Genomic DNA, 23,461 nt, shown 5'->3' on the forward strand with positions numbered 1-23,461 from the left:
ATGAGGCAACATTTTTCTTTTCAGTATGAAGATTCTGCTTTGTTAGTTTCCCGAGTACCTATTATCAGCCAAATCTTACCGTTTCAAAGTGTGTGTGGGGGGATGCGGGGGGAGGGGTGTGGAGGTGGGGAGCTATATCCAAAGTGTGTCTTCATTTTGCTTGTGTAAAGACAGACATTACTACACTGCTAGCTCTAGGAGGCTGGCTTGCTTCATTAAGATCTGATACTGTGAGTGCTGACAAGGAGCTGAAGATTTTCTTGTGATCTCAGGAATCCCCTGACCCTGATGCTTAGAGGATGGCTAGAAACCCAAAGGGGTTGGGTTCTGTTGGGCCATCTGAACCCACTCCAGGGTGACTTGTCATCTTAGACCTAAGTTCTCTTCATTGGGGTAAATGATGGCCATGCCACAAGAGTGGATTACATGGGCACACTATTAACACGGTCTAGAACCAGAAATTTGCCCAGGGTGGGGAGAGGAAGGAGAGTGTTAGGGTATTATTCTCCCTAATGAAGTCTCTTCTGTGATAGAGTCATGAGAGCTTCTATTGCCATGACCTAAGGAATTAAGTTTTTCAACTTTAGATACAAATTTAGGGAATGGACCTTCCCCTTTGCCTTTCCCTGGTACCTCAGACCTGACTTCAGTTTATCTTTTATGTTGACCACAGTGTGAGGAAATGGTGAGATAAGAAATAGGTGCAAGTAATACAGGTATAATAGTTTCAGTGGCTCCTATGTGCCAGGTACTGTTCTGTGTGCTGTGCAATAATTAACTCCCAAACAGCTCTCTGTGCAATACCATTATCATCTCCATCTCACAGATGAGGAGATGAAGGCGGAGAGAGTAAGAACCTTGCCCGAGGTCACCAGCTAGTAAGTAACACTGGGCTCTGACCTGAGAGCCCAGAGGAAGTGCTTCCTGTCAGCACATTAGTCAGGGAATCCTTTACTCAGAGGCTCTTTGACAACGTTGGCTTGAGTGTCTCCCAGGCCAATTTGTCTACTTGTTCCCTGCTTACTGAAGCTATTATTTCTTTGTATGTGTAATTTTTAGATTCTGGTCAGAATTTATGTACCTGCTGTCAGGTCTTAACTATGTAGATCTCAGACATTTCGTCTTTTTCTCTGGGCTTTCTACCTTGGAAAAGGGAGGGATTCCCTTTAGCAGTTAATGAAATTCCTTCCAGGGTTGACTAATTCTTTTTTTTGGTTCCCATTTTATTTATACTAGAATGTTTTCTTTCTTCGCCACTTCTGCCATCCCAGGTCACATCACCAGAGCTTAATTGCCACTGAGTCAATTTTGATTCATTAACAAAAGTAGCCCTTGTGCATGGAGCCATAAATTATGGAGGAACCCCTTTCCTTTATCTTGGTGGAAAAGCTTCTGGAACTGGTGTCATCAGCTAAAGCAGTACTTGTATGATTATCTTCCTCCTCAAAAGAGTTACCACTGAAACATGTACAAACTCAAAGTTAACTATAAAAGCCCTCAGATGTGCAAATTAGTTACCAGCATGAGGACATTGGGTTTCCCTGGTGGCTCAGATGGTAAGGAATCTGCATGCAATGCCAGAGACCTGAGTTCAATCCCTGGGTTGAAAGGATCCCCTCGAGGAGGGCATGGCAACCCACTCCAGTATTCTTGCCTGGAGAATCCCATGGACAGAGGAGCCTGGCAGGCTGCAGTCCATGGGGTCACAAAAAGTCGGACATGACTGAGTGACTAGGCACACACATACGGACATTAATTTCTGCTAACATGAATGTAGACAGAGAGAGTGCCATCACAGTAGTGAATTCCAAATAAGACGACCGCAGGAAAAGGCTTGTTAGAATCTGTGAGTCTCATTGGTTGACTGGCCAATGACAGAATGAAATATCTAAATTATTCATGGATGGGAGAGGCAGATTCTCAGATTTAGTGTCTGACCTTTCTAGAAACAGAACCTAAGACAATGGTAACTTCTTATTTAAAGCATGTGATTGGAAGAATCTAAGAACTCCAGCTTGGACTGCTAGAGTTGTTGTTTGTAATGATCTTCTAAATATCCTGATAACACCGATACTCAGTCTAGATAAAACAGAATTTACCAAACTGCTCGGAGCAAATGCTGAGTTGACTCACAGGATGGGTTGATTTTACCTCTTATACCCCTGAAGAAGCTCCAAGTACCTTACTTAGTTTTCTACCTTCCAGGGTACTGGAAGGGAAGAAGGCAGGAATGTATGAAGAACACTTCATGTGCACTTCAAAATCTTATGACTCAGTATTTTAGAGTTCTCATTGTTTCTGAGATCAAACACCTCCCTATTATTTAGGCAGTGGAGTATTTTACTGAAATTATTGCACAGGAAGTGCAGCTGGTATTATTTTTAAGGGATAATGTTGGCCCATAAGGGAGAAAAGAGATTTCTTTCTGTCCCTTGTAAATATGCTAAATTTATAGAAACTTAAAACAGGTGGCAGCCAGAGCTTTTCATCTCAAGGCATTAATAAGAAAAGGACTTTTAGGAACAAAGCAACATTATTCACTCCTTTTAGTTAGATCATTTTAGAGTGTTTATAAGAAGATAGGATAGAGAGGGAAATTTCAGTTAAGTATTTCTTGAAAAATTACATAACTCATCTTTCTGCCTTTCCCAGGAAGGAATGAAATATTGGCCAGCTTATGCCCTCAAGTTTTTGGAATGTACCTAGTAAAGCTTGCTGTGGCCATGGTGCTGGCTGGTGGGATTCAAAGAACTGATGCTACAGGAACACGGGTCAGAGGTTGGTACCCATTAAGATTTCTGAGAAATACTAACACATACAGTAAGAAGACAAGCTACGATTTCCCTTTGCTCAATAAAAAATTGCTTGTTGAGCTTTATTTTCCAAACACAACCTTTTAAAAACTGACAGTTGTTCACTGTCTGATACTCAGTCCAACATCAGGAACTACTTTGTAGAATTCCAGTCTTTCCAAAGACTTTTTCAATGAGTATGTTATTTTCGCTCCTATAAGGGAGCCACAATATAAAATCTGTTTCTTTTACTGTCTGTGTTTTTCACTGGCTTTCCAGTCTTTCTCCAGGAAGAAAAGATTAGAAATAGTGCTTTTCAATGTCTCCAGGTCAGTGTCTCTCCATCTGTGACTGTCAGAGTGTTTCTCTTAGACTGCGGCTCTCAGTCCTCTGCCTGCTGGTTCCCCTTCTGCTGGTGATAGCAAATATGCCATCTGCTGAGAGGTGCTGCTCCAGGTCACGCATTCAAGCCAAAATGACTCTTAAGTCATTTCCAAATGGCAGGGAGCTCTTTTGTGGTTAACACAGCTAACTGACCTGAATGGCATAAATTAGGTTTATTATGGCCCTCATATAGGTGGGGCGATAATAACCAGTCTTAACCAAAAGACTAAAAGGACATTGTTATAAACCAGGTGTTAGTAAGGACTCCAAAACCACACTGTACAGTATAGAATAGTAAGTATAATAAGGTTTATGCATATTGTATGTTTTGATTACCTACTGTTGCAAGGCATTCTGCTAAATGTTGAACTTAAATAGTATTTCCTTATTAATATTTTCAGAAAATACTTGAATATGACTGAATAAATTTGCTTGGTCAGTGAGATAACATCTGCCACAGGATATTCACATGTTTTTCTATGTTAATTTCGAAAAGTAAGAACTTTTAAGATAGATGTTTCATTAAACTACTAAAATTTTCATAGAATGAAAAGGTTTTCACTTAACTGTTAGAATCATAAGTGATTTGGTGTTTATAAAGCATGTACAAATTTGCAAACACTTCAAAGTACTTAAATAAAAATACGTGTATGGATGGACGGAAAGAATTAATCGCAGTCATTTAAATAAATTAAATAAAATTGGAAACTCTATAAGCCAAAAGTTTTTTAAATGTTACAGTCCCTAAACATCTGGAACTAGAACAAAAATCTCTTACAAGTTTTTAATTTTAAATGCTGCATTCAGAAATGCAAAGATTATTATTTATTTTAAAAGTTAACTTTTCTAAGGACATTCTGGATAAAGTCTTCCTTGAATGACTTTAAACTAAAATACTATATAAAATAAAAATTGTGTGAACATTTCAAATGGACCATTTTTGACTAATTACACGTATGACACTTTTCATAGCAATTAGTCACTTTATTTACGCTTTTCTAGGTGAATCTCATCTTTTATTGGTTGGGGATCCTGGCACAGGGAAATCTCAATTCCTCAAATATGCAGCAAAGATTACACCAAGATCTGTGCTCACCACAGGAATTGGATCTACTAGTGCAGGTATTTTATGTGATAATTTCAATTAGTTTAATGTTACTTCAGACTCTAACACAATGGTTATTTTCTTGTGAAAAAGTACCTATAATAGGATATATTTCAAGATTTTTGAGTTACTGCCAAAAACTTAAGTAAATATTCAGCATTACTTTTGTAGCTCTAAGAAAATATTTCAAAAGCTCCACCTTCACTTATTTTCCAAAAGCTTATTCCATGTGTCTTTTTTGTATCTTAGTTTTGAATGATTGTGTTCAATTTTCTCATTCTCTAGTGATTACCTTTTACATGCCTAGACAGCATCTGTAATTCTGTGAAGACCCAGCAAACAGTGCTGAAACTAACTAAATAGGGGTAAAATCTCACTTTACAAAGTAAACAGATGGCATAAAGCTTAAGGCATTTTCATGCTTATGGATCTCACAGGCAACAGTGATTCCTGCTAAAAATTCTTAGGTAGAAAATGTGTCTTAGTATGTGGAAAGTGTACTTTTATCACTGCAACGTGGAGCTTCATTCATACACTGCAATGATTCTTCAATAAGTACAGTATATTTAAAGCCTTTCCTGATAGAATGTTAAGATTTGATAATAAAGTGACTTTAGGAAAAAATTATTTTAGAAGACATGTTTTGATGCCATTTAAAATTTCTAAACTGTTTTGACTGGGAAAATATTTCTCCTGTTCTCCTATAGTAGGCCTTTGGTTTCATACATTTTACAAATGTTGTTACTTGTTAGGGATGTCTACTGTCCATGGCCTGTACTCAGATTTCTTAGGAGAAGCTTATATTTTAAAACTTATAAAACAGGAAGTGCTCCATTAATGGTCCCTAGTAACAAGGTCCCTGTTTTAAGGGGTCTCAGCTTTGAAATATAACTAAACAGTATATTAAGCACTGACAAGAAGGGATTTATGGATTGAGAAGAGTAGACAAGCTTTAGGGTACTGGAAGGGAAGAAGGCAGGAATATATGAAGAACACTTCATGTGCACTTCAAAATCTTATGACTCAGTATTTTAGAGTTCTGTATTAAATGACATTAACAAAGAACGCATAAAAGAGTTTCCCGAGTAATGATGTGGAATGTTTCCTAAGTTAATTATATGGAGTGTCAAGAAATAAGACCAGGCTAATTTGTGGACTGCTAGTAATTTCAGAGTCTTCGGACAGTTTTAAACTGAATGGCTGCTGAATTCACTGAATTAGCACTTTTCTGTCTTATTGCCAAGGTCATAATCCAAATATGAAAGAAATGGCAGGTAGAAGGAATATAAATTTTAGAACTGTAGATAAGTTATTGCTACTTCTAATCCACCCAAAGGGCCAGACTACCCTTTATTTAAACTGTATCACAACCCATTAGAGGGTCATAGAAAGTTATTCATGGGTCAGAACCAGCACTTTCAAAACAAAATACAGTAACAGCTGCTGCAGGACACCAGTGCCCAGAGTAAAGGTGCACTATTCCGGGGGTACTATGGGAAAATTGTTAATGTACATACTTGTGTTATGGGGGTCATACTTAAATTTCTTTTTTTACCATAGATTACAGTAAAATGTTTTGAAAACTGTTGCCACTTTCTTGGTAACTAGAAAACCTCAAACCTGAGGGTTAAGACCAAATGAAAGCCTAAGGCTGTATAAGATTATAAATGAAGGAATGCATGCATGTTTCTCAGACTTCGGCTTGTTCTCTCAGCTCCAATGATGGCCGCCTTCCCTCTGGCCTACTCGCCCATTTCCTTTGTGGCATAAGTAATTTGTTCATGTTTATCTTCTCAGGACACAGCTATTCACTATGAACAGAAAGGGAAAAAACATTTCCAAACTTTCTAGCTGTTATCTCAGGCAGTATCTAGCTAAAAAGAAAAAATAAAAAACAACCTATGCATTCTAGTTTCTTAGTTCCTAATGTTTGAATACTCAGTCTTTAATTTTTAAAATTATAGAACCATCAACATGTTAAATAAGAGATAATAGTTTTTAAGTCTCAAACTTCTGTGAAAATTGGCTATCAGTTTACAAATTGATGTAAAAACCTAACTGTTTGATGTCAGTACAAATCAATCATAATTAATCAGGATAAAAACTCGGCTGTGAATTGATTTGGTAATTTGGCTTATATATGCTTTATTTCTAATAAGCATGTATTGTGTTCCTGTTATATTAATCACTGAGCTCTTGGTTGGAAAGTATTAGTTTTATTTTCATTTTAATATTTTAACATTTTCTTTTAATTGCAATTAGACAAAAATGAAATTTTCTTCATGTTGTTTTAACAGTCGTACGTATTTTACTTTTAAAGTCTATGAACTAGTTAGTGGACAGTATTTTAATTATCTGGTATACTAAACTTTCAAGTTTAACATTTAGCAAAATTTTGCTTCACAAAGTCACTTTGTAGAATGACAGGAAATATATACAGCTTCGAATCCATATTCAGACAAATGCCCCTTTCCCTTCCTCAAAATAAATGCTTTTAAAAAGTGCAGTATAAAAGTTTTAGCTATGAAGGCACTGCATAATTCTGTATTATATGGCTAATGTCTTGATTAGCAGCAAGAGTGATGAGAGTGTTCTACATTTAATTTACTGGAACATAAGAAACTTTCTGAGGAAGGACTTAGCTCTCATCAAAGAAAAAGAACCTTTTGACCCATTTAGTTAATGCATTCCTTTTCAGGATTGCTTTTAAAAAACCTCATCTGAAAAAGCTATCTGGAGTATGTCTACCACAAATATTGTACATGAGTGTCAGATACAGAGAAAAGTACTTTATGTGGAAATATATATAGTTTCATATGATAAAGCTAAATATATCTTTCCAAATCTGCTGTTTTTATATAAATGCTGCCAACAATAGATGACTTGTCAAAACAGTTTTAAAGGGTTATGTTCATAGCATTTTTTACAAATCTAATGAACAGAACAAAGTCATTATACTCTCCTATTCTTAAATTTAGGGAGTTTGTATCTGCTTCTGACATGTTGAATTCACTGGGTAATGATGATGTATGATTCAGGAAGTGTTGTGATGTCCTAAACTGTTATAAAAACAAGAATCATAGCCAGAGGACCTTATAAACAATTAACCACATTTGTTACCTTAGAACCAAACTGAATGCTGTCTAACATTATATGAATTGAATAGTAGACATAAGAGGCTTCAAAGTGGCCTGGAAAACTAGATCCTGAAGTTCTTGGTCACATATAGTTTACTTCAAATCCCTTCTTTAAGGGTATGCCGGGAAAAGAATGGAAATTTGCCCCTTAAATCAAACCAAATTATATGTTATCACAGGAAGACACATTTAGTTGAAGTGCACTTTGTTCTTTCAAAGGTTAAGATAGTGGTCCAAAGATTATTATCCAGGAGGCTAAGACATCTTTACAACCTGGTCTAATGATTCATTTTTCTTTTTAAGTGCTTTAATTACATATAGAGGAGAAGAAAATAATATATATGTTTTAATCAGATTAGTTTCAGAACAAATAAAATAACACATTAGAGAAAAACTTACTTAAAAATAGTTGTATTTATATTCCACAATTTGCTCAAATACTGGTTTTCTTATAAACTTTCTACAGGATGTTTTTTAAACAAATTCTTCACATTGTATCTTGACTATGTACTTACGGAATTTCAGGGAAATAGTTCTGTGTGTTTTTATAGCTTAATTTGTACTAAAGGGATGGCAGGTGGTCACATGCAGTCCATGTGGGATTCTAACATGACATTTAGTGAGTTTTCTGATGTGGACCATCCCTTTGATGCCGAAGGTAATGCATCTGTTGAAAGAAGTGACTGTAGATTTGGATTACTGCTCTCTGCATCTTCCAGTTTTTCTGTGTTATCTTCCCAATTAATGTGGAATCTTGTGACTCTGGGATTGGATGCCAAAATATTCCTTTGAAGCTAGAGGATAAAGGAAATATATAAATGGTAAACACTAAGAAAGTTCGATCACTGTATACAGATAGACCTTAATAGATAGACCTTAATAGAATGGTTCTTTATATTTGCACTCCCTAAAGGGCTAATTCATATACAAAGGTATAAGTCAAATAAAATACACTAAACATAACTAATAAACAACAGGGCCTCAGTAAAGAAGTTATTTTAGCCTAATGGAAACAAGATGTGGGGAGCCTGAGGGAATCATTCAGATCTTTTACTATCCAAAACATCTAACTCTATCCTTATTTCCTAAAAGGGAATCTCTTGAATGCATCAGAGGATGCTTCATTTAACAAATTAACGTGCTTTCTAGATTTTGATGTGGTCTTTCTTCAGTAATATTTTCAAGTAAAATGCAAAGTATCCCCAAATAGGACCTCTCATTATTAATGGTTCCCTATTTTTTAATTATTATTGCTCATTCTTAGATCAATGTTCTAGTTCCTTCTCATTTTGCTATACAAGTAGCCATACAGGTAACTAATAAATTAGAAAGGGAAGGTTCCACATCAGAATAAAACATTCTAGCCTTATTATCAGAAAGAAGAACATTCCATTCCACTCCCATGTCATGTTTCTTGCATGGTCTGGCAGATAGTGTTACGTTCAATCTCACAAAAATCACTAGTTACTAAACTATTATAGTTCCCAATGGAAAATCACAAAGTACTTGGTATTTCTGAGAATATCAAATCACAGATTTCAGGTTCTCACTCAGAAGCTAAGCTGTTTTCACCACCAGATAATATTTAAGACCTATAGTTTAACCTCTGAGAATAGCTGATGAAGCAAGGCATATGGAGGTTTTGAGATAACAATGTTCCTATGAAAAACAAGATGTCCCCCTACAATTTTGAGAAGTTACAGACAAAAATGTTATGGAATAATCAGTACAACAAACAGGAATTTGAATGTCCTAAAGACGGAAATAGAATCATGATATATGGGGAATGCCATACAGGGAGCCATTAACAGAGACCTGTTGGAGGCACTTTCAGTTTTCTAAATCATCAGATTCTCAATCTATCTGACCAACATTAACCTCTAATAACTAACCTGGAGGTAGCTTTGAAGTCATCCATGGTAAGGGAACAATGACTGGCTTGCTTAGTTGGCACAAGGACCTCAAATTTATTTTGTCTCAAAGCCACTTTCATAGTGTACTATGAAATGGCAACTGCTTAAAAAATTGTACAGTAAAATGAATGAAAAAGGAATAATGAAAAGGAGTATTACCTTAGAAAAGTCTGGTTTTACTGGCGGATTTTCCCTTAATTCTGTCTCGGTATATTCATTATTTACATAATAACCAACTCTAATAAACTCTTGACCTCGATAGGTGCACGTAATTAGCACAACTGTCACACCTACGGCGTCTGCATCTGGAATGAGTCCCGGGTTAGGTGCATCAGCCTAGAATCACGTAAAAAAGACACAGCACAGAGTGTTGTTAACCATAAGCAAAACCGGAGTTCTGGTTGCACTGAGCACCTTCAGTCAAGGGCACAGCAACCAAAACTTGGAAATCATACTGGGAAGGCAAATGCTCATTTTTGCGACTGATTTATAGCTAGAAAATATAGTTCATACGTTTCTCCACAGCAGGCCTAAGTACCCTGGGTACCTGAAAACATCACCGCATCTACAGAGGAAAATACATGTGGCTACCGCATGTGCTGGTTCATGACGGATTATGCAATATCCAATTATAAAACCTTTTATAAAACAGAGTAAACAAATCAATAGTCTTACTGAGTCCAACCTTCCCAAGTCATAATTTCAGACCTTAAAAATTAGTAAACATTTAATTATCCCATACAGCCTTTTGGCAGCAAATGTTTATTATCCAGTTTCCTAGGACCCATATTCTCATATCCAGTCACCCCCCCTTCACAGATATTCTAATAGGAAATTAATATAAAACTGAAAGTGGAATGGAAATAAGTTTTATAGCAGAACTTCAAAAAATACAAATAGTCCCACATACTATAGAAATTCAGTGAAGGTAGAGATTGTCTGGGGCTTTGAATCAAACTGCTGTAAGCTGAAACTCGAGGCAGGTGAGCTAGAGGGGGCTGAGAGCATGAGAGAACGCTCGGGCCCTGTCCACAGCCACGTGGAAGACAGGAAGGACTTAGATGGAAGGAATCACAGCTGGGGACAGGCAGTGACAGGCAGTGAGCATGACCGAAAGCAGCCATTCTGAGTGGTATGAAGTACATGAAGTCCCACAGATTGGCTTACTCTTGCTATGACATGAAGGACCATCCCTGGGCCTGTGTGAAACTTCAGCTCATGCCTCAGCTTGGGAGCACTTCTGACTGGTGTTCTCAGGCCCTTATCATAAAAGACTCACGATTACTGTATACCTACCACATGTAGGTGACACAGAAAGGCACAGAACACTCACCTAGTCACCTAGACTAGAAACCTGTCACCCTCAGCTTCCCTAACTCCCACATCTAGTCAGTCTCAATGTCTACCATCTCTGAAAGCAGAAGGTCTTCAGGTCTTCATCTCTCATCTGGAATATTGGTAAAACTTCCCTACTGGTCTCCCCCAGTGGTAGTCTATTTGCACTGTGGCCAACATGCTCATGCTATCTAAGCGCAGATCTATTCCTATCCCTTCACTGGGTTTTAAAAACCTCAGGTGATTACCCTAATTTCTGACATGAAGAAAAAAAAAAAAAACACTCAGTTTTTAGCTTCATTTATAAGGCCTTTCAAATTGGTCTCAATCAACATTACAATCTCTTTACCTCTTGATGTAGAAATGTAGTTTCTTTAAAAAGTAGTAATAATTCGTCATGCCTTTGTGCCTTGCATATATTCCTTCCCTAACCTGCTGAAAAATTCATCTTTGAAGCTTGTGTCAAATGTATCCTTCTTAGTAAAGCACATTGTAATCCAAACATATAATTAATAGCACTGTTTATGCACTCATATTATTTGACACAATGTCTCTATTAATGTATTCCAACAATCTAAATATGTTTACCGGTCAACCTCCCCTGAGATTCTAAGCTTTACCTTGGGCAGGAGTCCCATCCAACTCATCTTTGTGATCTCAAGCCTGGCATGGTTCTAGGCACAGTATATACTGAGTATTTTGAAATTTATTCAAAACTCAGTTCCTGCCTTGACGTGGTTTATGGTCTCTTTGGAGAAATACCAGAATAGGAACAGGGGGCCAGTCCTGAGAATATGCTGTTTGCCTTTGGGTGGAGATGGGAAAGAGAGGTGGTTCAGAACTATGGGAACCTCTCCCACTACTGCTTCCCATCCCCTTAGCAAATTGGTTCTAGGCATGTTTGTGTTTTAAAATTTGTTTGCTAAAGGATTCAGCTTGAGCAAATTCAAGGAGAGAAGCCTGCAGGCCTCTCAGATGATTTAGGATGGAGAAGTGATAAGCAGAGATCTTTGACTCCAACAAGCAATACGAGGCAGATGTCTGGGCACCTTCCTGCTAGACTTTGACACACTTAAGAGGAAGGCATGTTTATTCGAAGAGGCAAAATCATGGCTGGCCAGGAGAATACTAGGGTAACTTGTCTCAAACATAAAACACAAAACTATTTTAGTACCTTCCTGCTGATAACAGTGAATTTGACAAAATGCATAGCCTGAACACATGATCTAAGTCACACTGTACTTCCTTTGTACTTTTGGCAACGTGTGCACACATACCAAAGTGAAAATCACTAGAGGGAAGTAGTTTTTAATAACTTTTCCTATAGCACTTAAAGCCCAAAGTTGAGGAATATTCTTAACCAACATAAACACATAGAAAAGTAAATTTTTAAAAGTTTGTTTCAAAACTATGGCATTTATTTGCAGGTTTTTTTTTTTTTAAATCAGCATTGAAAGGTCTATCACTACACCTCACGTTTCTTGATTTGAATTATGAATTATCATCTTTGAAGCGGTCCTCCCTGGTGGCTCAGAGGGTAAAGAATCCGCCTGCAATGCAGAAGACCTGGGTTCGATCCCTGGGTTGGGAAGATCCCCTGGAGAGGGGAATGGCAACCCACTCCAGTATTCTGGCCTGAGAAATTCCATGGACAGAGGAGCCTGGCGGGCTACAGTCCATGGGGTCACAGAAGAGTCAGACATGACTAAGCACAGCACATATTTGAAGTATAGGTTCTCCAGGCTTGTGGATCAAAGCAAATACTGCTTCTTTATATAACAATTTCAAGAAGCTAAGAGAATAAAAACTTAATTCTCATTACAGAAATAGGGCATGGTCTGTCAGTGATTAAACTGCTTTACTCCTCGTGACATTCTTACGAGGCAGGCTATTATTCACACTTCAGAGATGACTGGCATGACCAGGAGAGGCTAGGAGCCGGACTGATGTCACACGTGGCTATAAGCAGCAGAGTGGGACCAAACCAAGTTTTCAATGCAGGGGTTCCCCACACAGGCATCTCTGATACCCTCGTCCTCCACCAAGATGATCAGTCACTCAACTCAGCTTAACAGCACTTATTTTTTTTTTTAAAGTCTTTAGTGAATTTGTTGCAAAATTGCTTGTTTTATGTTCTGCTTTTTTTTTTTGGCCAGGAGGCTTGTGGGCATGTAGTTTTCCGACCAGGGATTGAACCTGTACTCCCTGCATTGGACGTCAAAGTCCTAACCACAGGACTACCAGGGAAGTCCCTAACAGTACTTTTAACTAATATATTTGAGCCTTTCAGTCAGTATATTTAAGCTTTTCTTAACCATTTATTTAGATATAATACTTGTTGCTTTTTAATAAAAAGCACTAAGGCTAGGAGACCAAGATTCTGAATTCAATTTGAGGAAAGAGGAGGGAGCAGTTGTGGCTCGAGAGATGTGTGAGTGATTCTTAGCCCATGTCTGATGGGATTATTTGACCAACAGTGTTCATTTAAATTGGCCTCATCTGTGAAGTGAAAGAAGTGAGCGCTCAGAGATAGAAGAATTAGCTTTTTTTCTGGTTGACGTCTTTCTCAGTGAGTTCTACTTAAATAATGGAACTCTGTTGGGTAGCAAAACTTGTAACAAAATTAATAATAGTTTTTTTTTTTTTTTAAACTATGGCTAGTTACTCTTTGGACTATTATAAACATCTTCCTCTAATAAACATGGATAACTGAGAAGTGACTAGATAGTTGTATACAACAATTTGATGTGCATTGAAAGGAGTAATATTTTTCCACACAGAAGACAATGTCTGAAACCTTGGCACAGACCTAAATACTGTCAGTGGGATCTGAGACCATAATTATCTATTAGTAGAGTTTCTCCTTATAAATGATAGAGCTGTGGATGTGTAGTAGTAATCCTCTTTAAGAAGTGTAGGGTAGATGCTTTAGTAGACCACTGGGCTTCATGTAGTTCCAGTGACCTAAGATCTCACAGATCTCTTATCTTCTAACATACGTGGTAACCTAGCTGAATTACTGATAATGCTGAAATAAAGTTGTTTTGTTATATCATTCCTAGTGTCTGAAACTATAATCTGAAAATGCATGTTACTGACGATCCCAGTTAGTAGTAAGCATTTTGAACCCCTGTTTTGGGCTGCTGGACAGCTAGCCACCCTAAAGTTTTCATACTAAGGGGCTATTCACAGGAAGAGTGCAAAATTAACCATCACGTGTGTGCTGACACAGTATAAGGTTAACTGCATGCTGTGCAAACCCTGAAGTAAAAATCACAGTAACACTCTCAGCACAAGTAACCAGGAGGTGGCATTCCTTCATGACACAGAAACTTGTTAAAACATGAAAGAAGCAGATAAAAAGTGAATGCAGCAGAACCAGAATGATGTAGCCCAAAAGGAAAGGGCTAAGGACCATTTAGAAATGTATTTGGCATACAAATATACCAAGAATAATCTTACCTGAAATACAAACATATGCCTTCCTGCAGGAACAGGGCCCACTAAAACAGAGTCTAAAACTTGATCGTATTCTTCACTTTCTGCAGAGCCCACATAGATAATTTTCCATTCCAGGTCTAGGGTTAAAAAACCAAAATATTATTTCATATTCAGTAATTACAAGATGACATCAAAGACCCTTTGAATGTCCACTTATACCATTTACTGGCTGCTAAAATTGGCTTTTCATAGCAGAAAATCCAGAAACACACCTAAGTGCTCCTTATAAAATTCATACATTTCACACCAGTTTCTCACAATGCTGTTGTGTGAAATACTGGTTCCTGGGCAAGGCTTCTCACGAATGAAACAACATGGCCAAAAGCTTAGGAAATGCTACAACCTTCTTTTGAGGATTTATAAAGCACACTGGCAGAGCAAGGGGTCTGAGAAATCCTTCAGTAAAGACCAGTACTATTAATCCAGTGTTTCCTAAATTTATTTGGCTAAGGAATCCCTCACCCTTTTCTGTTTGTCATCATTTAACAACCTGCTAAACCCACTTTGGAAGGGCTACTCCATATTATGCATAGATCCAGATCAAAGAGCTCCAAAGTGGAAAAATCACTATTTGCTAACTTCTTCTGTGGCTCAGAAGCCCCTTAGGGCTTCAACTGTTAAAGGTTCACAGTGGGGTTTCTCCCTTATGGCACCCCTTCCTGTCATCCATTCTTTCCACTGGGAAGAGGAAACAAAGGTTCCTTATACCACTGGATATGTCAGAGTATATACGGTGGGAACAGGCATGAGGAACAAGAAAGAATAAAGTACAACCCAAGTCGCTCTATGTCATTCAGTCTTTACTGAGCACCCTTTACAGTGTGTTTGTGAGAAGAACCCAGAGATAAGTACAGTGACTGCTCTCTGCAAGAGGCCTCCTCGTTTGTAGGGGAGGAACACCATTCTACAAATACAGATTAGCTCTGAGACCTCCCGGTCCTCAGGATGTTTGGCACTGTGTGGCCTGCCTCTTGGATCCACTCCAGAGTCTACAGCAGCACTTGCGGGGTGGGGGGTGTGATGTTTCTGGGCCACCTGTGGAGAATCTAAAGCCATCATGTGTTGTCCTTCTTGTGTAACGTTGTAGCTCTTTTTGTTCCTTAAATAGGTAACAGGAGTAGGCTAGGTACTATTTGTTCATAGTGTATTATAAACTGCAGTTTATTGAAGTAAAAGATCCTTTAGGTTTCTTCTTTCTCTTACTATGTCATGTTTCTGTCCCAGACCTCGGCCACTTTATCTTCAGTTTCTAGTACATCTCTAGATGCAGGGTCCTACATCTGACATCTCGTGAGGTTATCTATTTGCTGATGAAGATTGAGAGAGGGAACAAGCAGTGTGAGTATCTAGTCAGAAGGAACAGCAAGTACTAAGGCCAGGCGGCAGGCACATGCTTGAGAAAAGCAGGCACATGCTTGAGAAAAAGCATGTCGCTCAGTCATGTCTGACTCTTTGCAACCCCGTGGACTGCAGCCCATCAGGCTCTTCTGTCCATGGAATTTTCCAGGCAAGAATACTGGAGTGGGTGACTTTCATTTTAGGAGAATCATTTTAGTTGCGGTGTTTAGTACAGATTGTAAGATAGCAAGGGAAGAAACAGGAGGATAGTTCAATTGAGGCAAGAAATTATGGTGTCTTGGAACACATATAGCCATAGAGGGGAGAAGTAGTAACATTGTGGATATATCCTGAAGGTAGAGCCAGCAAGAGCCACTTATTTTTCCCAGGGCAGGGAAGGGAAACTATCAGGAGTTCCAGGGATAAAGAAGGTAGTGAATAAGTGGAGATCATATGTCTGGTAAAAATTTAGAAACTTTCCATATGTGAAACTTTGAAAATAGGTGGGATTCCAAGGGAGTGAGCCCAGGGGGCTCTCCAAAGTTAAGAAGTCAGGGAGACAGCATCAATTAAAGTTACCAGTTAGTGGCCAGTGAAGCAGGCAACCCAAAAGTCAAGTGGAGAAATGGTTTTAAGAAGAAAGGGGTATGGAAACTATTCAACTAGCTGAGTAAAGAGAAGACTGGGAATTGTCACACAGAGGTTTCCATAATTCTGTGTTCATTTCATAAGTATTTGTACTACTATGGATCGTGCTCTTGCCTTAATTGGTATAAGCTGGCATTTGTGGTCAGGTGCAGGAACGTCGTTATGACTTATAAACCTCCCTTTATAAAATACCTGGGCATTGGTCTTGCCACCCTACACCTGTTATTCAAAACCTCAACAGCTTTGTAGGTATCACATGGATTTAATTATACCTGTTACACAAATAAGAAAGTTGAGACTCTTGATAGGTCAAGTAATATGCCCAAATTCACACAGCTAGTAAATGGAAGAATCAGAACCCAAGCTCTGTCTCTGTGACTCCAAAGCCTGGGCTCTTTCCAAAAATCTAAGGGAGATAAATTCTTCCCTTTTTAGCTCTCAGATGAACAGTGAAATAAAGGAATTTAACCGCAGGAGGTGGGAAGGCATGGCTGAGGGCAGAGGCTGGGGGGGGGGGGGGGAGATAATCTAGCCTTAAGAAGTATAGGCTGTAACTCAGGGTACCCTAATTTTTATGCTATGGATGCTTGCTATAGCCACTGAGTTTAAAAACGCTCAATACTTATTTATAAATTAGCCTCAGTTGTTTTGTTCTTAATCTTTTTTTTGAACCCAGCTTCATTCCCTTGCCCCCTGTATTTGAAAGAAGGGATAGGATGAAATGCTTTACACAGGTGATAGTGTGAAGGAGTTTACTCACCTATTTAAGAAGTTAACTGTTTCATTTAATCATGGTAACTTGAGTCTGCAAGTGTCTCCATTTGAGGTGGGAGTGAGGGAAGTCACCAAGTAAATTTCAAACTAATTACACTATTTGGGAAGCCCTGTGATCTAGGGGAAAGTATGCAGTCTTTGTGAATTAGTACAAACCTGAGGTTTTAAAGTATGAAGCTTCATTCAGTTCTGGTATGTTTTAAGTATGTATTCAACTGACAGCTCTAAATATTGATATTGATCAACATTTTTAAAAAAAGGCTCCATTCAGTAAAGAAGCAGAGAAATCAGCAATCCACAGAAGGTATAACAAAGTCAGCAGTCAAGTCAACGAAAATGTGTACAGGCTTGGTGACCATCAGATCAAACACACCCAAGGTCTCCTCTCTCTCAGACTTAACAGGAGAACCTCTCCTTACATCTGTGGATTGCTATCCTACCCCTGTGTAGGTCTTATAGTAGAAACAACTAAATTCTCTTAAGTACTCAGACTTTTTCTGAAGCAAAGCTACAGGGCAGCTTTTAAAGGAAAGTCAAAATATGTGAGGGCTGTTGACAATTTAAAGTATGAAAAATGGCGGCCAAGCTTTGGGACTTGAAACAAAATTATACAGTGAAAATTTCTCATCGGAATATTCTATAGTTCACTTTCAATAACAAATATTTTAAAGAACTGTAGCATAAAAGATGGGACCATAAGAAGCCTTTGCTAAGTAAACTCAATTTCCTTAATCCACACAGCCTCTAGGTGGAGTACATAAGCATGGCACCTTTTTGAAAGATTCCTTTGCAGCTTCAGTATGACTCAGCTTAAACTCTTAGAAAAGTACTAAATAAATGCCCAGTATAAGTGCCCTGGGAAGTGAGGCAGACATGTCAAAGTAAGGTGTATTCCTGACATTAGTACTGTAAAGATTCTGATAGGATTCAGCTTGGTTCTGAAGCGATCCCATTACAAACGGAACACGTCAACGGCAGGTTTCAACCATCCATTGTCAAAGCCCTGTAACAACATCCTGAATCATCTTAACTTCCTTGTTGAGAACTGGCTCCTAAAATGGAAGATACCACTTGAGAAATACCAGTAATTTCAAGAAGTTCTAATGCCTAAAACACTGTAGTATAAACTGGAAGGGACTCACTTATTGTATTTCTCTTGCATTTGTCCATTTTTATATGCAACTGATAGTAAAACTAAAAAAAGTAGTCTAATGGGCATGAAAATGGACCTAGTGGCTGAAATGCTTATGGCAGTACTTTAGTAACCAAATAATTTCAAAGTTCAGTAATAAGGCAAATCCCCTTTAATTTTTATTAGCAACGGCCCATTTAAGAATTAGTTTAATAAATGAATCGTCTTTCAAAATGTGCCTACTTTTGTATGTGCATATGTGCTTTATATTTGTAGTAAAACTGCAATGTAGGAACAGCACACACTAAAGTGCTAATTATGGTTACTTCTGAATGACATGGCGGTGGAAGGTATTGAGTACAGAAGACTGTTACTTTATATATGTATGAACAACTTTTAAAAAGTTTATTATAATGAGCATATGTTGGTTTTGTAATTGAAATAGTTTACACGCTACCTAAAATACATTATACAGGGATTAAAGGCTAATTTTTAAAGTGAAAATGCTTTACATGCCTTGATTAGCATGTAATTTAAGATGCATTTTGCTAAACATAATTGTAAGTTCAAAAAAAGTCTGTCCCCTATTTAGCTGTAAAATTACCATCGATGAAGTTAAACTTTTTTTTTCCCCCTGAAATTTTGAAAATGGAGCTCTGGATGGTTTTAATAAAATCGTAAAGACCTTGGCAAATTTTAGCTTTCTAAATTTTTTACTGCAGATGCTGTATGTCTTTCTCAGGACCCTAAAACGTACTTAGAAAAAAATACTAAATTTTGCGTTGCCATCAGGGCTTTATTTCCTAGCCCACTTTTGTGTTTTATGTTCAGGGTATTTGGATGTGGAGTTGCTGTAACTAGATTTCAACATGTTCTTGAAGGAAGTCTTTCAGACTACTTAGAAGCCAGTGATTAAGTCCTGGAAATTATTTAAATATTTTACTTATTTCTGCTCTCAGATTTAATGTAACTTGCTAGCTTAGCAATATGTTTCTTCCTGAGAGAGAGAAGAGAAGATTTCAGTAACTAAGGGTGAGGAGCCCACGTTGCTCGGGGCGAGCCTGCGCGCCAGCATCCCCGGGCTCCCCGAGCATCCTGGGTGCCGGCCGGGGAGCGCCGGCCCGGGAGCACCCGCGGCCCCCGGAGAGCGCCGGCCCGTGGCGCCGAGGGGCCGAGCCTGCGCCCGCCTCCCCCGCTGGTTGGTCCAGGGAGCCAGAAATCAGCGCGAGGACAGCCTCGCTCCCCTCCCCGAAGCGGCCGGGCATGGCCACCCCGGAGTCCGGTAACTCCAGCGTAAGCGCTAAAAATGGATGTGCCTCTTGCTCGGGGGCAGGAAGGTGGGCAGGCGGGGCGCCGCGCTCGTCACCCGCGGAGAGGAGGCGTCGTGACGCCGGGGTCGGTGGCCCAATTCTCTACTCTCGGTAAGATGGCTCCGCTGCGAACTCGCCGGCGCCGACCACACACATGCCTCTGCCTTCCCACCTCCTCGCCGGGGCCGCGGAGGCTGTTGGGTGCCCGGGGCCAGCCCGGCGCGACCCCCGGCCGCCGCCGCGGGCGCGAGTGCGGGTCTCGCGAAGCGCCCGCCCGCCAGACAAAGCTGACAACATGGCTACCTCCGCTCGAACAAGTTCCTCGCAAGTTGAGCCGCGGCAGGCGCCCCGGCGGCGGCCGAACGCCGCGTGCGCCTGGCCGGCCGTCGTCCATCAACTTCAAGTTTCCCTCCGCAGAGCCGAGCCCGCAGCCCGCTCGGCGCCGAGCCCCGGCCGCCCGCGCGAGGCCGGGCCCGGGAAACTTTCAACGTCTGCAGCCCGCAACTGACAGCCCGGCGGCGGGCGGGCGTCCGACTCACCTTCAGACAGGTCCTCGATGCACTCGAAGGTGATCTCGAACTGGAATGGGTTGTAGAAAGGAGAAGGGTTATCCAGCACCACTACATTGTTCACCTGAACCTTTGCCATATTTTGAAAAAAACACAAACAATGGGGACGGGGGGCTCGTTGCGGCACAATAAAGTCCAGCGCGCGGCCGCTCGGGAGAGCGCAGACCCCCGCCCCGGCGCTGGCCCGACGTCGTGCAGCGGCGACTTGAGAAACTTTTTTTTCCTCTTTTTATTTACACGGGAACACTCCACAGTGTTTTGCAGCTTTCCTATTTCACTAAACTACAGCCCATTCTGCTCTGATAACTAGCAGCGTTGCCCGCGATTGGCTGCACCCGAGCTCTGACCCTCCTCCTCCAGCGAGGGCCTCCGCGGCGAGCAAGATGGGCTCCCGCTCCCGGAATGGACTCGGAAACTTTAACTGCGGCTCCACCTGCTGGTGTGGATTAGGACAAAGGCGGAGAACAAAGTGAGTGGAATACGGGCTGGGAGGCCCGCGCGGAGGCCGCCGGCGGCGGCGGCGGCAGCGGCGGCGGGGGGAGGGGCGGCGCAGGCCCCGCCCCCGGCCCGGCGGCTCCCGCGCCTCACGTCGGGCGTGGCCGCAGCGGGGCGGGGTCGCGGGGGCGTGGCCACGGCTAGGCGGCAGGAGGCGTGGCCACGGCGGGGAGGCGTGCTCGCCGCGGGCGCGGCGGCGGGAGGGCGCGATCCTGGCGACGCCCGCCCCTCGGATTTGTGTAGTGGGTTGGTTTTGTGTCTTTTTTTTTTTTTCCTTCTGACGCTTTCTTCGCATCAGTCCGACGGCTGTGTCGGCTCTCTACTAAATTTAGGAGATGCGTATCCGTTGTCTACACTAGGTTAGGTTCAGTTGTCTGTATACTGGGTAATATTTGGGTTAGAGGGAAGGATTGGTTGCAGTGGAAGTAAATTGCATTTTATAGACTGATGTCAGCTCAAAAGGAACAAAGCCATTTTGGAAATCTAGTTCTTGGCCAATATCTACGTTTGGGCCCGACAGCGCCGTTAGTTAAATAGATAGAAAATGAAGGGCGAGGAAACGCTTTTCCACCCACACTTTGTGGAATAGGTAATATTTGGGCTGCCCCAGGGTCTTCTTCCTCCCGTTCCAATCTGGAAAGTCTAGAATAAAAAGATGACTTGAGGTTGGATCACTTACACCCCATATTTCTCCTGTTCGGTGGACACAGCAGGAACATAAAAAGGAGGAAATCCAAGTGTTCGAAGACCAAAAGGCAACAGATACAAACAGAAAAGGGAAAAGGCGAGTAGAGAACACGAAAGCATACCAAGACATGCGATTTTCCAAAAATTCATGGCCTAAACCGTTAGTAAGTAAAAATGTATGGCACCACGAACAAGTTCAGAGGAATCTTTACTTTATTATTCCACATTCAGTGTCAATTTATTTGTTCTGCTTGACTACCTTTGTAGGGAAAGGGAGAGCTTGTAACACATTTGTAAGGTTGTTGAGCTGTTTCTATTTTCTAAATAAGAGAAATATAAAGGGATTTTTTTCGTGCTGCATAAACCATCATTTTGTAAGTATTTTGAATGAAACCACTAAACTTGGCTAATTAAATTCAGAGAGAAAATTATTTAAGTGTCGTCTATGCTGAAAGTTTTCTCTTAGTATGGTGCTGAGAATTTTTCAGTTAACATTCTTTGGACATTGTTCATTGCAGGTTGCTTTTAATGAGACTTCTGCATCTGATGGTCTTTTGAAAGTTGATAAGAGACAGCTAGGGAGGCCTGGCATGCTGCAGTCCATGGAGTCACAAAAAGTCAGACACAATTCAGCTACAGAGCAACAACGGGGACAGCGAATCCCAGGCCTCCCACATTTAGGGAAACTACTTAGAGTGAGGGTCCCATTTTATCATCGATGGATTAACAAATACCACGATCTACTGGAAATCAGGGTTTCCTCAAGCCCAGTTATTTGTACAAATTAGAGTGTAAGAGTCATACTGTGGTGACAGGTGCAAATCACATTGACTGATGGACTGTATTCTCTTCATTGTTATTAGTGTGGGCCTAAGGCTACCTCAGATGAAGTGTAAATTGCTCTAAGACACATAGGACATAGAAGATAACCATTTGAAGTAGAAAACAAGGTTCTCCTGAGACTGGTATATACGAGGTTTCCTCATTATTGCAGGCATTGTTATGAGGAGACTGAAGTCCACTTGCTTTATAGAAATGACTTTATAAGCTTGGTAAAAATCAAGTGCGTTTTTAATCTGCTCATGTTCTAAGTCCCTTTAGTCATGTCTGACTCCTTGCGACCCTATGGGTTGTATCCCGCCAGGCTCCTCTGTCCACGGCTCATAGGTGTGTCATTATAAAGCGTGTAAGATTTGTTCTCAGTGTCAAGAATGAGATTTACCTGGATAGTACTACTGGGTTGGATGAGAAGTTTGTTGGAGTTTTTCTGTAAGGTGTTATGGAAAAACCCAAAAACCTTTTTGCCAACCCAGTATTTTTGGCTTATTTTCTTAAACTCTTTTGTATAACATGTCATGTATAAAAGTATTTAAGGGGCGGGGAAAGCCCTTCCTAATAGCTCACTGGAAGCCTCAAGCACTGGCTCCAGGCCTTTACTGTTGCCTTTCCTATCTTAACTCGCATTGTTACTGGTCCTCAAAAGTATTAAAGAGCCTTTGGGTACTGGCTCTAGTAGTTTGCTCACCAATGATAATACCTTCCAGGAAGACCACAGAGATTTCCTAATGTGCCCTTGTGTACTTCTAAATTAAATGGCATGCCTTATGGGGGAAAGATTGTAAAAGCGTTATTCTGGTTTCAGAGGCAGTCTGTAAGATTTGTTGCCGAACAACTTTTTGGTGACTCAAACAGTTCACCACATTGCAGCAGATGGGTTGCCATGAATGCTGTCATATGTGAAGTACCCACGGGGACCCACGTGACACTTAGAGGGCTACATGCAATGTAATCCTCAATCACGTCTCTCTGTATAGCCGGCTTGGGGCAAGGACGGCTGAGAAAGGTTGCTCTGGCTCTAAAACGAGCAAAGACTAAGTTAATGCCTAGGACAGAGATAAATGAACCTAGTTAGCTATTGTTATGGGCTGAATTGTGCCGTTCTCTCTGCCCCCAAATTCATGTGTATGCCCCCAGTACCTCAGACTGACTGTAGTTGCTGACAGGGCCCTAAAAAGAGGTGTTTAAGTTAAAGTGAGTCCCTTAGAGTGGGCCCTAATCCATTCTAACTGGCTTCTTTATACGAGGAGGAACTTTGGACATAAAAAGAGACGCCAAGGACACTCATGCACAGAAGAAAGACCGCTTGAGGACACAAGAAAGTGGCCATTTGTAGGTCAAATGAAACCAACCTTGCTGACATCTGATCCTTTACTTTTAACCTTCAGAACAGAACTGTGAAAAAACAGGTTTCTATTGTTTAAGCCACCCAGTCTGGTGTTTTGTTGTGGCAGCCCTAGCAATCTGTGTATGTAATCCGCTTGTTGTTCATTTATCAAGGGGC

General features: G+C 40.5%; 2 protein-coding genes across 15 annotated transcripts in view; one reads left to right on the top strand and one right to left on the bottom strand.

Annotated features, from left to right (window-relative positions):
• MCM9 (minichromosome maintenance 9 homologous recombination repair factor) overlaps positions 1 to 23,461 on the top strand; it is a 104,713-nt gene that overhangs the window by 16,555 nt on the left and 64,697 nt on the right. For 13 of the 14 annotated variants that reach the window (XR_006264020.1, XR_006264019.1, XR_006264021.1 and 10 more), the window contains exons 6-7: positions 2,653 to 2,778; positions 4,179 to 4,298. Coding sequence is in view for 7 of the 14 variants with exons in the window: in XM_043439708.1 (XP_043295643.1) it covers positions 2,653 to 2,778; positions 4,179 to 4,298 (246 nt within the window). In the remaining 7 variants the exon portion in view is untranslated. Of the gene's footprint in view, positions 1 to 2,652; positions 2,779 to 4,178; positions 4,299 to 17,187; positions 19,275 to 23,461 lie in introns of those variants that run through there. The other variant, XM_043439709.1, reaches the window with a different exon arrangement.
• ASF1A (anti-silencing function 1A histone chaperone) lies at positions 7,814 to 20,397 on the bottom strand. Its single transcript, XM_043439711.1, has 4 exons — positions 19,909 to 20,397; positions 14,129 to 14,244; positions 9,491 to 9,667; positions 7,814 to 8,212 (listed from the first exon to the last, which is right to left on the bottom strand). Exons 1-4 carry the CDS (start codon positions 20,015 to 20,017, stop codon positions 8,000 to 8,002), a joined length of 615 nt encoding a protein of 204 aa, XP_043295646.1. The 5' UTR covers positions 20,018 to 20,397; the 3' UTR covers positions 7,814 to 7,999.

Source organism: Cervus canadensis, chromosome 20 (assembly GCF_019320065.1).
Source record: "Cervus canadensis isolate Bull #8, Minnesota chromosome 20, ASM1932006v1, whole genome shotgun sequence".
NCBI lineage: Eukaryota > Metazoa > Chordata > Mammalia > Artiodactyla > Cervidae > Cervus > Cervus canadensis.

What these genes read in the sequence shown, in the direction of transcription:
- ASF1A (XM_043439711.1), bottom strand. Translation starts at nt 20,017, where the DNA reads ATGGCAAAGGTTCAGGTGAACAATGTAGTGGTGCTGGATAACCCTTCT. An exon ending in CATCGAGGACCTGTCTGAAG is followed by an intron (nt 14,245 to 19,908) that starts GTGAGTCGGACG and finishes TTTTAACCCTAG; the next exon opens with ACCTGGAATGGAAAATTATC. An exon ending in GGCATATGTTTGTATTTCAG is followed by an intron (nt 9,668 to 14,128) that starts GTAAGATTATTC and finishes ACGTGATTCTAG; the next exon opens with GCTGATGCACCTAACCCGGG.